This window comes from Salarias fasciatus, chromosome 4 (genome assembly GCF_902148845.1).
Source record: "Salarias fasciatus chromosome 4, fSalaFa1.1, whole genome shotgun sequence".
Classification (NCBI taxonomy): Eukaryota; Metazoa; Chordata; class Actinopteri; order Blenniiformes; family Blenniidae; genus Salarias; species Salarias fasciatus.
Genome location: NC_043748.1, coordinates 18,580,446 through 18,595,170, shown reverse-complemented (window position 1 = coordinate 18,595,170; position 14,725 = coordinate 18,580,446). Strand labels below are relative to the sequence as shown.

Below are 14,725 nucleotides of genomic sequence, written 5' to 3'. Positions count from 1 at the left end.
GTGCGCCGCCCGAAGCGCCGCTCGAGTGCGGTGATTAACGCGGCCAGGATCCGCTCTTCTCCGGGCGCCAAGTCGAAGAGAACTTGCTGGGCCTTGCCTTCCAAGGCCAGGGCTAGATGCGCGGCGGTGTCTTGGTCACTCCAGCTGTTGTGCGTTGCGGCGACTCGTGTCTGCTTGATGAAGAGCTCCAGTGAGCCGGCGCCGTCACACTTCGGCAGCTTGACGGCGGCTCTCGCTGGAGCGGTGGGCAGGCGAGCTCCCGCATCCACGCGATCGCCACCGTCCTCGGGCAACCTCGCCTCTTCTGGACGGTGCTTCTGCCGATCACGGGACCTGTTGGGCCGGCTCGGAGTCCCCCACTGCCCGGCAATCCTTCCTGCGTTCTCCGGGCGTCTTCTCTCTGAAGCTTGCCGTGGCTCCATCCCACTTCTGACACCAATGTGGCGATTTCGAGCGGCGGAGACAGCGACGGAGACTGAGTCTGATCTTTAGGTTCACAAGCAACAGGCCCTCCCCAGCGGCGCGTAGGCTGCGTCCCTCCCCCAAAGGTCCCCCTGAGCCAAGGTTCACACAAAAAGGAACACAAAAGAAAGGAAAACTGGGCAACAGCACAGAACAAAAATGAACAAAACATATGCATAATAAATGAAACAAAAAAACCACACAGAACAAGCAAACCGGCAAGAAATGGCCCAAAACCCAGTCCCGCTTCCCATCATGCCTTGCGGCGGCAGGCAAAGTCACAGGCAACAGCCCCCGGGGCCTACTATCAGTCAGAATGGTGGCTGGGCAACAGGGCGTTCTGGAGCAATGCAACTTTGAATTTGGTTTGATGAGTCAAAAATGTGACTTTTCAGAGGGCTCTTATTTTGAAAATACACATCAGATCTGGATGACACTTGGTGACTAGGACCCTGGGGGGCCTACTATCAGTCAGAAGTGGAATGGTTGCTCGGCAACTGGGCGTTCTGGAGCAATGCAATTTTGAATTTGGTTGGATGAGTCAAAAATGCGCTGTTTTTAGGGGGCTCTTATTTTGAAAATACAAATCAGATCTGGATGACATTTGGTGACTGGGACCCTGGGGGGGCCTACTATCAGTCTGAAGTGGAATGGTTGCTCGGCAAAAGGGCGTTCTGGAGCAATGCAACTTTGAATTTGGTTGGATGAGTCAAAAATGTGACTTTTCAGAGGGCTCTTATTTTGAAAATACACATCAGATCTGGATGACACTTGGTGACTGGGACCCTGGGGGGTGCCTACTATCAGTCAGAAGTGGAATGGTTGCTCGGCAACTGGGCGTTTTGGAGCAATGCAACTTTGAATTTGGTTGGATGAGTCAAAAATGTGACTTTTCAGAGGGCTCTTATTTTGAAAATACACATCAGATCTGGATGACACTTGGTGACTGGGACCCTGGGGGGGCCTAATATCAGTCGGAAGTGGAATGGTTGCTCGGCAACTGGGCGTTTTGGAGCAATGCCACTTTGAATTTGGTTGGATGAGTCAAAAATGTGCTGTTTCAGGGGGCTCTTATTTTGAAAGTACACATCAGATCTGGATGACACTTGGTGACTGGGACCCTGGGGGGGGGGGGGGGGGGGGTACTATCAGTCTGAAGTGTAGTGGGTTGTTGGCAACAGGGTGTTTTTTTTTTTTTTTTGGTGTCTGACAAAATCAAAAGGAAGATCTCATTCAGCTTAACCCAACTTTTATTGTGAAGTCACCATGAAACCGCTGTTCCCGTAATGCACAGAGTATGCGCGCACCACAGAATCAATTGAGTGCTAGGTTGACCGTGCTTTCTGAACTGAGGGCGGGCTTGACCGCAGTTTAAAACTGGGCTTGACCGCAGTTTAAAAACATTCTAAATGAGCAGCTATCGCGGCTTGGCTGCTCGTTATAAGTCTAAGCAGAACAATACAATATATAATACCGATTCTGTGCAGCTTCACTTGAGGTTTCCATGTGAGTTCCAACAACTTGCGCTGACGGACAATCTCTTCCTCGTACTGGATGACAGTTTTCTCGAACACGGTGAAGATTTCTCCAGCGGCAGCGTTTAGTCTCTCGCTGATAAACTCTCTCACAGCCTGAACTGCAGTCATCGTTACTACAGGAGGTGAAATATTTCATGTGACAGACAAACCTACACGCCTTCCTCGAGCAGCCTGCAGGGCCGCTTCTTCTCTCGGTTTACTGGAGGATCACAAACAGCGCTCAGCTTCACACTGACACCAACAGGACGGAGGTGGAACTGCAGGTCAGCGCATCGTGGGAGCTCTTTATATGACTGGACTGTCCTGAGAATTTCATAAATATCAATTTAATGATAAAAACAAGCAGTATTTGTGTCTCTGGAATTGAAACTTGGATTTAAATCACACAGGTCTGAATGTACAGGTTTGTAGTTGAGGTCAGAAATGCAAGAAGAGCATCAAGAATCACTTCAAAGTGCCCGACAGCGCATTTAAAGAAAGTAAGCAGAGAGTTCTGGTCTGTAAAGGGTGCCCGAGACCTGTGGTGTGAATTCTCCTTGTTTGATGGTTGAGAGATGAGAAATAAATTGGCTCAGCCTCAGAGCAGACGTCTGAATGAGTGTCCCTGAATACAGTAGCAGATCAGCCATTTTGTAGACATACATTTGCATTGTACTCAGTTTCTCTTTCACAGCACAGAGCAACCCGATTCGGGGAGTAGGGTGTCTCCTTGGATGATGTAAAGACTTTACTTACCAACTGCTCTTGTCCTTGATTGTCTGTAAAACCTGCAGAAAGTGGGTAAATACAGTTTCCATTACAGGCCCGAGCTGATCAATGATCAGTAGTTTTATCAGATAGATGTGAAATAAACATTGATCACCATCTTAAAAACTGCAGGAAGTTAAAGAAATTAGTTCCAAATGTGTGATTCAAATTATCAGTAAAGCATATAAAAATAGTTTTGTCACTATAAAGAACTGAAAACATGGTACACTGTCACAATATAATGCCTTTTTTTAAAAAAAGTGGTTTTGCTCTCGTTTATGAAAATGAAACAGTCTTGGACCAGTTGGTGTTGGACTGGATACGTCTGATAAAATGATTCAGCATCACTAGTGAGCACTGTAAACTGTTGTGTAAATGTTAATTTTATGGATATTAAATCAAACCCACCGACCTTAAAGAGCAGTTAACGTCTGATGTAGGAATAAAACGGGGGGATTCACTATGATGAACGATGTCAACAGCAAATGTTGATTTGCAATTTTTATTGATGAATTTTGTCATTAAAAGTCATTGAGCCCTATGTCTCTGTTGGAAATATGTTTTATTATCATTGTTAAATGTTGTCTTGAATGTACAGGAAACTGAAGGTTGACTCAGCGGGCTGGGTAAACTGCCTGCATTCTGCAAAACGCTGACTGGGAGCATCTTATCTATGCCGACTGAGTGTGTTATCCTTTTCCTGTTGCAACTGGTGCATCTGTTGCATTGTTTCCATTCAAACAAGATGTTAGAAACCAACGTTATCCCAAGAAACACTTGTAAGTCCCACCCTGAGTTTGTGAATGAAAGCTGGGAGGAAAACTTGCTCAGAGAGAGGGAAAAGCAGCGAACGGGTTTTCCCTCTCCATGCAAGTCATTTTGACTGATTCATTCTGTGTTTGTGTCCTAATTTTCTTTAATTATTTAAGGGAAAGAAACCGACAGTCTCGAATCAGTTTCTCCCTCTTTGAGCTAAAATTACCACTCATTCATTCAAAATAAAAAAAATTAATACACAGGATTTGTATCAACATTTTACTTCCATTCCTTCACATCTGTTCATCCAACATTTCTCAAGACGTACAAAAAAAAAATCAACAACGTTGGGGGGGAAAAAAAGAAAAAGGAATGGACTTCTTTGAGACATTCATGCCTTCACCTCTTTGTGAGTTCTCATGTGAACCAACAAAGAATCCTGTCGACTGAAAGTTCTCCCACACATTTGACAAAAAAATGGCTTCTCACCTGTGTGAGTTTTCATGTGGCGCGACAAAGCATCATGTCGACCGAAACCTTTCAAACATATTTCACAAGAATACAGTTTCTGAGCTGCGTGAGTTTTCCTGTGGGCCACCAGATTACTCTGCTGGATGAAACTTTTCCCACATGTTTCACAAGCAAACGACCTCTCACTTGTGTGAGTTCTCATGTGGTACAGCAATGATTTTTTATGACAGAAACTTTTCCCGCATGTTTCACAAGAGTACGGCCTCTCACCTGTGTGAGTTCTCACGTGGACCGACAAAGTCGCCTGACGGGTGAAACTTTTGCCACAGATGTTACAGGGGTATTTTTGACGTTCAGGCTGCTTCTCTGCCTCAGGAACACCGTTCTCAAACTCACGATCAAAGATGTTTGTTTTGTTCAGCTCTGGATTTACACCTGATTCTGAGTCAAACCAGTGTTTCGGGACGTGGACTTCAGAGTCCTGAGAGAGGAACTGCTCAGTGTGTTGTTCTTCTACTGGTTCACTCGGGTAACTTTGGTCCTCAACAGAAGGAACTTTAAAGACATCACTGTCAAACAGCAGATGCTGCTCTCCCTCCTGGCCGGTTCCAGGTTCCTTGTGCTCCTCAGTCGGTGACGGTTCTGGTTCCTCCTGGGCCTCTTCAGCGTGTAGAAGTCCAAATTCTTGATGTTCCACTTCATTCTGTGAAGGTTCTGGTTCCTCAAAGTCCTCATTAAACTGTGGCAGTTCTGTTTCTTCTTGTCCGTCTTCGGTCTCTGGAGGTTCTGGTTCTTCCTGCTCCAGACAGTAGTTTGTTTCCTCATTAAAGAGCTGCTCCTCCCTGCAGTCACGGTCCTGTGGAAGCTCTGGAGGGGCAGAAAAGTAAAAGACAAAAGGTTAATAACATCAATTGTCTGGTTCCAGCTTAAAAAAAACAAACAGATGAAACCAAAAACTTTCATTCAAAGTTAAAAACAATAACATACTCATTATTGCTTGATGTGCACTTTTAGACGCTGAACAGCTGGAGGATTACTTGCCTGGATTAACTTACCAGGTTGTATATTCACTGATCTTCTTTGAAATTTGCACAATGTTTTGTAAATGTTTATCATGCTATATGAAGCAACAGTGAGATGTCCTGCTTTCAAATCGCTTGGCTTTTTTTTCAAACAAATCAACATAACAACAATAGAACCGATCAGCTGGTCGCTCAACACAATTGATAAGATCATCGCAACAATGAGCAAAGGTGCAGGGGATCCTTCCTGCTCCGACGGAACCCGGCATGTGATCGACGCTTGGGGCAAGTGCAGAGGGGTCATGTACCCGGCGCCCCTGTCCGTGGAGGATGTGGAAGATACACATATATTCGGATTTATGATGACAGGTCTGCTGTTGATCGGCGTGAGATTCTGGATGATGAAGAAGACTCGTCATAAAAGACATCCAACGGCTGATGGTTGAACAACCTTCTGGAAGATTCAAAATGCAAAGGACTGCTTATCTCCTAACGGAGACTTCGCCGGCAGCATCCCGTGACAGAAGGAGGCACAAGCAGCTGCGCAGTGGAGAGAGTGGAGAACATCAAAGTCCCATGAGCGCAGACCTCACAGGACCTGAGCTCGGACAAGAACACTTCAGCGATCTTCAGATGATCCCAGCAGAGGCTGCATGTCCTGAGGAAGCTGAAACAAGCTTCTCTCCCAGCCAGCATCTTCATTTACATTTTGCTAACACAGCTAAACTGACAATAACGCTTGACTGATTTTTTTTTTTAAAAACAGACCACATTCAGGCTTCTTACACTGTACTTCCTGTTTTCATGCCAAAACCTCAAACTTTGCAACACGACCAGGAAGGGATTAATAACTTTTGCTTACCAAACTCTTTTCTGTCAACAGGCCAAATATCAGGTCATTTGAAATCATCCCAGGGGATGATTTCGCTTTAGAGAATTTATGCCAAAATTCGGCACATATTTCAAGATGGCCGACTTTGTTTTGTTCAGAGTGTGTGTAATACACCTTTTAGTGGATTTTATAGTGTTACATGTGCGTACCTAATTTTATAGGTGAAACGCAATGCGGGGACTTCAATTTTATACATTTTGTAGATGATGCTGTAATGATTTTGATTCTCTTTTCACCCATTTATATAGCACATGTACGTATTCCGCCTTCAGGTTTAGGATGTTGCGAATCAACTGGTCACCCTGATCACTGGTGGTCAACTTCCGGTAGCGCTCGCTCGTGTCGCTCAAACAGCAGACGGTAAAAAAGACTAAAAATCCGGCGCGTCGAAATATTGTTGTCGATTCGGTATAATAGCACTTACCAGCGCAGCTTCGGATATTTAAAGTCACAATAAACGCTACAGGAAATTCTCTGTCACCAGTTAACACGGAAACCAATGATTAGAATACACCTAACCTACCGCAAATTCAAACCTCTACATTAATACGTGCTATAAAGTGTGAGCGAAATCCAGTTGTTCCCCAGAGACACAAAACAAACAAGACAGTCGTAACGACTCATCCACACGTTTCCATACCGACTCGCTGTAACTTGACGTGAGGTTTCCATGTGATTTCCAGTAGCTTACGCTGACGGAGAATCTCCTGCTCGTACTGGAGGATGATGTGTTCAAACACGGTGAAGATTTCTCCAGCAGCAACGGTCAGCCTCTCGCCGATAAACTCCCTCAGGGCGTGAATTGAAGTCATTTTAGCAGGAGGAGATGAGCACAAAACGACACCTCGCTGAAGAGCCTGCTTCTTCTTTCGGTTCACTGGAGGATCACAAACAGCGCTCAGCTTCACACTGACACCGAGAGGACGGAGGGGGAACTGCAGGTTCCTGCACACTGGGAGCTCTGTCATGAATGACAACAACCAACAATTATCAATTAAATGATCATTGGTGAATACAAGCAGAGTTTGTGTCTCTGGAGGGAAACTTGGATTAAGATCCAAGTTTTACAAGTTTGAATGTACACTTTTTTAGCTGAGGTCAGACACATGAGAAGTGCATAAAGAATCACCTAAAACTGCCTGACAGTACATTTAAAATAGTTAAAAGGGGAAATTTGGTCGGTGATGCATCTTAAATATTACTGGGAAAATGATATGCTGTGATGACTTCTGTTCTAAATCTGACATACATAACAAGAAAAAAACAATAATGTTATAAAAGCAATCTCTCAGTCTATATTGTCTCCTCCCTCTGCCATCAGTTGTCTCAATAATAGCCCAACATGAAAACTACATCCTTTTCAGCATCTCTGCCTTTTCCGTGTAAACGGACATAGTTTCTAAAACTTTGCCATGTTTTTTCTTCCTGAAATGAGAGTGAAAAAAAAGACTCGGTCAACTCCAGATATTTTCAGTATTCCAGTCAATCCAAGCAGTCTCCTCAGTCGTGCTGCCCCCTGGTGGAGGATGTTGGAAATGGACACAACACGCAGGGGCCACAGAGTTTGTATAGAACATTTATTTATTCAGAGCAGATGGCCATAAGATGCAGTCACTGCAAGCACACCACTGTCCACACACACACTCACAGACACTCTCTCTCTCTCCCTCACACACACACACACACACACACACTCGTACAGTCAATAGCAGAGCAGCACATGTTGGGCCCCTCTCGAGCACTCGCATACAGTCTGCAGAGCAGAGGAGACCACCTTCAGAGAAGCACAGGCGGGAAATCAAACCAAAAAAAACAGCTCCATCTTTTCCAGAAGAAACAAATAATGAGCGACACGTTTGAGCCACGACATGTTTGACCATCATCTGCACGCCCCTCGTCCGAAAGCCCCTCTGAAATACTGCCGACAACGTGAGGGATGACCAAAAGGAGACTGTTAAGAAGCTCAGAGCTGCAGCAATTTCTCTACCACGTCTAATTTTAACGTCAGGGGATTTTTTATGTGACAGATTTAATATGATTCAAGAAAAAAAAAAAATCAAATGTGCCCCTAAAATGTAATATACACATCCAACAATTGCTATATATTTGATAAAATCTCCCTCATACATCAAAACTTACATTTCACGGATTCCCGAAACGTTTCTTAATCATATACATAAACATTTTTCTTCGACACACATTTTTTTGGCTCGCAATTTTCATTTTAAAAACCAAGAAACGCAGCGATGATCTCAAAAAACGAGAATACAATGGAAAAACTTTAATCTTCCCCAAATTTAAAGGGTGAAACCTCCACATACTTTATATTTAGCACCAATAAACTGATTATACTTCACTGTTTTTGTCGTATTCCTTATAATTCAAGCTAATAAGTTATCAATTCTACATAGAAGTAACTCAAAATATAGATTTTCATAATTTATTTTCAACCTAGTTTGTACTTGTTAAACCAGATGCTGTAATTACAACAATTACAGTTTAAAAGTCGTTTTTGTTTGATAAGTTGTGTGGAAATAACTACCTTTCCATTGGTATTCAAATTTTTTGAGATATACACAAACTTTCCCGCAGAGATGAGAGAAGAAATCGTGAAGCACAAATAGCTCGCCTAGCATCTCGAAATCTAAACAAATATCTGAACGCGGCTTATCATAAACCAGAGTCCAGCTCATGACGTAAACTCACTTTAACATTATTATTTAGGAATCGGGACTCTTCACTCTGCCTTTCTAGCTCTGGCGAAGCACAAAGGTGGGAAAAGAGTTCAAACCTAAACAACATCATATTTTAAGAGAAGAGTTTGTTTTTTTTAAAGTAAATCTAACAACGTTTTGGTTTGTTGTCAACCACAAAAAGATAAACACGGTTCCTCACATCCCGTCTTTTCTTTGAGAAATGGTTCTGTGAAATGGAAAATGTGCTCATATTTTGTCATGGAATCGTAAATTATCTATCAATATCTCCTCTGGGAATAAAAAAAGTAATTCAAGATTTGCATCTTTGAGTTTCTTTTTAGATTTCAGATTGAAATTAAATTAAAAAAAGATTGTAGCTTTAGCAAATCCCGTTGATGTGGAGTTTAACTGTGCTTACTGGAGGCGGACGTCGGGTTTGTGGCGCCCTCTAGTGGTTGCGTGACTCTAAACGAGTTGCAATTAATACATTGTATCGTTAAAGCAGCCACGGTGGTGCGTTCAAGACCGAGTCTGAAGTGGGAAACTTCCCTATCGTGTGGAGGAAAAATACATCTGAGTGCTGTCAACCTGTCAAAACCACTCAACAACGAAAAACCAACCACGTTCCAGTTAAATAGGGGTTAACTTACTATTTTGATGAGAATTTTTGTTGTGTGGGAATTTGTGTATGTGTGTGTGAGTGAGGGGTGGGGGACAGGGTTATATAAATACCAACACAAGTAAAGGGAGATCAAAACAATTCCCGTCCTATCAACCAAAAATCACAAAGCAAGGCACGTGTTTACAAAATAAATAGGTTTTAAAAAAAAAAGAGCCTCCACATCAGGACACGTGTTCACATGTAGGCAGAGAAAAACCTTCAAAAAAGAAAAAGAGAATCCTGACAACCGAGGAGCAGAAACACTCTGTGGTAATATCATCAGCTCAAGCACGGAGAAGCAAACCGGTTCCACATTTCACTTTAAAAATAGTTTTCAGGATGACACACACATCATAAATACACGTTTTTTTCTTCTTCTTCTTCTTAGGGTTTTTCTTTCTTTTCTTCTTTGCTGTTGTAAATATCCATATGATATATAATCTCTGATGTGACGGTGGTTTAAATACCACAGATATGCCCTGGATCTGATCTGGGACCAGTCAAACCTGGATCTGTTGGAGGAGCTGGATGATGGTGTTGATGTAGATTGTCATGGCAACACGGGGCGGGAGGCTGGGAGTGTGTGAGTGTGTGTGTGTGTGTGTGAGGAGGAGTTTCATTTGGATAATAATAGCGGGGAAAGATCTGGATCTGCCGTCAAACCTGCGCTGAAGCTGCTTTTTGACGGCGGCTCTTCTGCGGTCGTCCTGCGATGCGTTCACTGACTCACGGCAGCGCTGCTGACTCATGCAAGCTGTGAGCAGCGAGGCGAACAACAAACTATTCACCACTCGCTCTGATCCCAGCACAGAAACACACCAGACAAGATGTATGCAAAGGTTTTCCCATGAAGGTTTAATTTGTCTTTAATCAAATGTGAGTTTTCAGTATTTCACGATACTGTGACTCAAAAAATTAGGCTTTAAATACGATCGAGCAGAAGTTTCCTGACATATTTACATTTGTTTTCCCGATCAGAACCTATTTTCTCATTAAAATGTGAACTTATCTCTCATTTTGTCAACACTGGTTTATATAATCTGGTTCCAAAGAGAGAAAAGTTGTTTTGCCGAATAGTTATTCTGCTGATGAAGATGATCGAATGGCTTCACTGAAAAATCAAAACAGGTTATTCCCAATATGATCAGATTTTGGATGCTGATTTGTGTTTGGAAACAGAATCTGACTCCTACATTTATTTTTAGTAATTTTCAAATTAAGACCTACATTTTAATTTAAATGTAATTTTTTTTCTCTTTTCTTGTCCACTAAAACTAAAACTGTTCAAGTCATGTAAATTAATAAAAGATGAAACACTGAAAAATGTGTTTTGGGGGGGGTTATAATAAATGAAAGTTATAAAATGACGCGTTAATGTTGGACTAACATGAACATCATCGCTGTTGCGAAGTTTCAATGATGTTTCGTGGCATATCTCCAGATTTTCCTATGTTGTCTTTAAAATGTGAACTTATATCTCATTCGAGTAAAAGTCTGCTTTGTTTTTGAAACAGCGAGACGTTTGAGCCTCACTCCTCCACACCCTCGTCTGCCTGCTGTCGCTCTGGCGACTCGGCGTTGGATCTGAAGATATTCCAGCGTCACGTTTGTCGGGCAGCGCCGCCGTGAGGATTAAATCTTCCTCTTTCCGATCCGTAATCCTAAAACTCTTCAACCTGCATCCTGAAATGTTTTCCTTTTATCCGAACTCCACCGGCCGCGGCCTTCATCCTCTCCTCTTCCTCATGTTACATTGTGCAGGCTCCCATGTGTGTTTATGTGTGTGTATGTGCGTGTGTGCAAGCCGGCTGCATGGGTCATTGTGCTTCTCCTGTGTGTGTGTGTGTGTGTGTGTGTGTGTGTGATGGTGTTGATGAGGATGTGACAGTAATGCAGCCAGGAGATGAAACTGAGTTGAAAGCTCTCTCTCACACACACACACACACACACACACTCTTTCACTCTCTTCCACTCTCTCTCTCACACACACACACACACACACACACACACACACACACACACACACCAGGAGCTGAATAGTCTCGTTTTGGTCACAGATAAAAGTTTTTTTCCACCGAGTCATTTACATCGTCACAACACCAGAGGTCACCATTCCACACAGAACCAAGACATCAAACCAAAGAGCTAGAGATTCATATTTATCGGTATATATTATATATTACTGTGCTAATGCAGGACTTTTTCAGTAGATATAAACTCTCCATGCTTAGAATGTACACATACCAGACTATGGTTCAGCACACAGTTGGTTTTTTTTTCGATCGGTATTAGTTGACTTTGTTCATGTGTCCAGGTTGAGTTCGTAAACAGACTCACGCTGTGATTAGAGGCTCCTCTTCTTCTCTCCTCCTGCTTCCTGTCCTCCCAGGTTTGGTCCTTTTTTTGTTTTTTGTTTTCTTCTCTAACTTGAACCCCTCCCACCTCTCCTCTGGTGTCCGTCTCTTGGCCCGCTCTGTTTCTCCCTGCTGCTTCGTCACTGCTTCCATCCTCAGGCGAGGAGAAGATCGGAGGTGGAGAGAGAGAGGGGGAGAGAGGAAGAAAGAGAGCGAGAGAGAGAGAGAGAGCGCAAGAGAGGGAGGAGAGGGAATAAGAGGCGGAGAGGTGGTGCCCCCCCCCTCCCCGTCACTCCAGCATGGCGTCCAGCTGGTCGGCCAGGTCGTCGAACATGCTGCCGATGTCGTCCAGGATGCTGACGGTGGTCTTCTGCTCGGCCACAGAGCTGAAACACACACACACACACAAACACACACACATCCAGTGGCGTGAGAACTCATCTCTCAATGGAAGTGTGTGTGTGTGTGTGTGTGTGTGTGTGTGTGTGTGTGTGTGAGAGAGACTCACTCCTCCTGCCTCAGGATCTTGTCCTCCACCGCCTGCAGCGCCGCGGCCAGCGACGCACTCGTCTCCTCCAGCTTCTGATGCGCCAACGAATCCACGCTGAAGTCTGTGGGCGGGGCGACCGGCGTCGTCGCGGCAACGACGCCCGCCATCCCGCTGTCCACCGACACGCCGCCGATGGAGGAGCGCGGCGGCTTGACGGGCGGCGGGGTGGGGCTGGGCGTGGCCGGCGTCTGGGGCGTCTGCGGCGTGGTGGGGGTCTGCGGGGTGCGGGGGCTCGGCGGCGACGGGGTGGTGGGCTTCACGTTGGGGGGGCTCGGGGTGCCGGAGGGCGGGAACGACGGGGGCGAGCTGGTCTGCCGCGACACCGCCACGTGCTGCTTGGCGGGGGGCGGGGCCGGCGTGGGCGAGGGGGGGCTGGTCATGGAGTGGATGAGCTTGGTGGGCTTGGGCGCTGTGGGCGGGGGGGCCGGTTTGGGGGAGATGGGGGGCGGGACCTTCTTCCCTTCCACTGCAGAGAGAGAAACAGCTCGTTAAAGTCCTGCTGGAGGATTGTAGTCAGCAGCAGCGCGATCAAAACACAAACGTCTGAATTCATCAATACTGACTGAAGTGACGTCAGAGTACCTGGACTCCCGGGCGTCCCGGGCCCCGGCAGCGGGACTCTCCTGTTGGAGGCGGGCTGCGGGGGGGTCTGAGGGCCCCCCTGCCTCTTGATCTGAGCCACCACGGGTTTGGGAGACACCGGAGGTTTCGGTTTCCTCACTGGAGCGCCGTCCGGAGCCGGCGCCCCCTGGTCCAGGCTGTCCCTGCGAGCGGCGGCGGGCGGCGCCGGCTGAGGTTGCTGTGGCGGCTGAGGCTGAGGCTGCTCCGTCACCCCGGCGTCCGACGCCGGGCGGCGCTTCACGGTGGCGGTGCCGTTCTGGTACGGGACGGGCTGCGTGGTGTTGGGCGGCGCGGCGCCCCCGGGCTCCCCGTTGGCGGTGGCGGCGGCGGCCATCTCGGCGAAGCCCTCGGGCTCCTTGTCGCGGCTCTTGGGCCTCCGCTTGACGGTGGACGACTCCTGGAGCGTGAAGTCGGACCCGTTGGGGTGGTGCGGCTTGGCGCTGCGCGGCCGCCGCTTCAGCGTCGCCGTGCCCTCCGGCCTGGAGACGTCCTCCGGGGCGTAGCCTCCGTCCGCCGGCGCTCCCTCGCCGTCGCCCTGCAGACATACACAAAATACACACTAACGGAAAATTCATACATTCGTGGTAAGGGGTCATTGTTGCACAAACAGTCATAAACAGATAAAAATGATTTGCACATGTAAAGCTTACAGAAGACAGACGCTGGAACGTTTAGCTTTAGCACAGCGATCGGCAGCGTCAGAACCGACGACAGAACGAAGGACAACAGAGAGAAAGATAGCTACCTGTCCTTCTCCTTCTCCGCGGCCGCCGCGCCGGATCGTCAGGCTTCCCTCGTCCGCGAACGGCAGGTTCTCGGAGGAGCTGCCGCTGCCGCCCGAGCCGGGGTGGGGCGAGGACGGCGGCTGGGGGGAGGGGGCGTTCGAGGCGGGGGGCGGGGACTCGGGCTGGGCCGGGCGGGCGGGGAAGGCCGAGGGCGCCGGCTGCTCGCGCATGGCGGCCGCCACCAGCTCGGTGACGGGCCCGCTGATGGTCCGCCGGCGGTTCACCACCTCGCCGTCCAGGCCGATGGCGTCGCGCGGTTTCCCCACCTGAAGAACGAACAACGGGAATGTTGGTTTAGCAAACCGTTCAAACACAAGAGTTTCCACATGAAAACATAAAGTTTCAAAACTTCAGTTTATTTATTCAACCACCTGTAGTTTCCTGAGACTGTTCACTGTTTTATAATCAGACGTTTTAGTTTCTCCCTTTTAATAATTGAAGCAGTTTTTTTTATATTTTACTTTTTGCCACTTTTAGTAGATTTACTTATTTTATCCATTTCAGCTTTTATTGACTATTTTTACTAAATTTTTTGCTTTTGGAATCATGGGGCTGTTTGAGGTCATTTTAGCCATTTCAGTGTTTCAGGGCATTTTGCAAAAGGAACTATTCCTGTTTTTTCATATATTCAGTAGATGTAACTATTGATGTTTAAGCATTTTGTTGTGATTAATTAATGTAGGGATGACTAAATATTAATTTTTTAAATTGTGATTAATCATATAATTGGGCTTAGGGCTTTTTTCATTTTGAAAACTGTATTTTTAACATAGACACTGTGTTAAGTTGGTCCACATGGTGCTTTATTTTGAAAGAATATCCAACAAGTTCAAAAATGAAATTCTTTCTCTGTGTTTGATTCTCAGTCAAGACGCTCTGGTAAGAAATCCGTCGCTGCAGGAAGCCGCCACGCTGAAACTTCAACAATAACTTTAAATTCAACTTTTGAACTTAAAGCTCGTGTCCGGAGTTGTGAAAGAATGAGTTTTTTTTTCATCCAACGTCCCAAGGTTCCGCCCTCCCTCTGCTTTCGCGAGCGACCAAGCCTTTAATTGTGCACGCACATTACCCGTGGAGTGAAAATGAGTGCTTCCGAGTCTGCAAGCATCCTACTGTACATGTTTAGCTGTTTATGTTGGATGTTCAGCAGACAATAGAGGTAAGCGGGGC

General features: G+C 46.1%; 2 protein-coding genes across 9 annotated transcripts in view; both read right to left on the bottom strand.

The window, feature by feature from the left end:
* Nucleotides 1-3,772: 3,772 nt before the first annotated feature.
* Nucleotides 3,773-6,754, bottom strand: LOC115387246 (zinc finger protein 436-like). The gene is made up of 2 exons (XM_030089879.1): nucleotides 6,580-6,754; nucleotides 3,773-4,841 (listed from the first exon to the last, which is right to left on the bottom strand). Exons 1-2 carry the CDS (start codon nucleotides 6,698-6,700, stop codon nucleotides 3,895-3,897), a joined length of 1,068 nt encoding a protein of 355 aa, XP_029945739.1. The 5' UTR covers nucleotides 6,701-6,754; the 3' UTR covers nucleotides 3,773-3,894.
* Nucleotides 6,755-11,854: 5,100 nt separating this feature from the next.
* caskin1 (CASK interacting protein 1) overlaps nucleotides 11,855-14,725 on the bottom strand; it is a 97,772-nt gene continuing 94,901 nt past the window's right edge. For 4 of the 8 annotated variants that reach the window (XM_030089866.1, XM_030089864.1, XM_030089871.1 and 1 more), the window contains 4 exons: nucleotides 13,516-13,821; nucleotides 12,732-13,329; nucleotides 12,108-12,615; nucleotides 11,855-11,985 (listed from right to left, as the gene is read on the bottom strand). In XM_030089866.1, the coding sequence (XP_029945726.1) occupies nucleotides 11,889-11,985; nucleotides 12,108-12,615; nucleotides 12,732-13,329; nucleotides 13,516-13,821 (1,509 nt within the window). In that variant the 3' untranslated portion in view covers nucleotides 11,855-11,888. The remainder of the gene's footprint in view (nucleotides 11,986-12,107; nucleotides 12,616-12,731; nucleotides 13,330-13,515; nucleotides 13,822-14,725) is intronic. The other 4 variants (XM_030089868.1, XM_030089865.1, XM_030089867.1 and 1 more) reach the window with 3 other exon arrangements.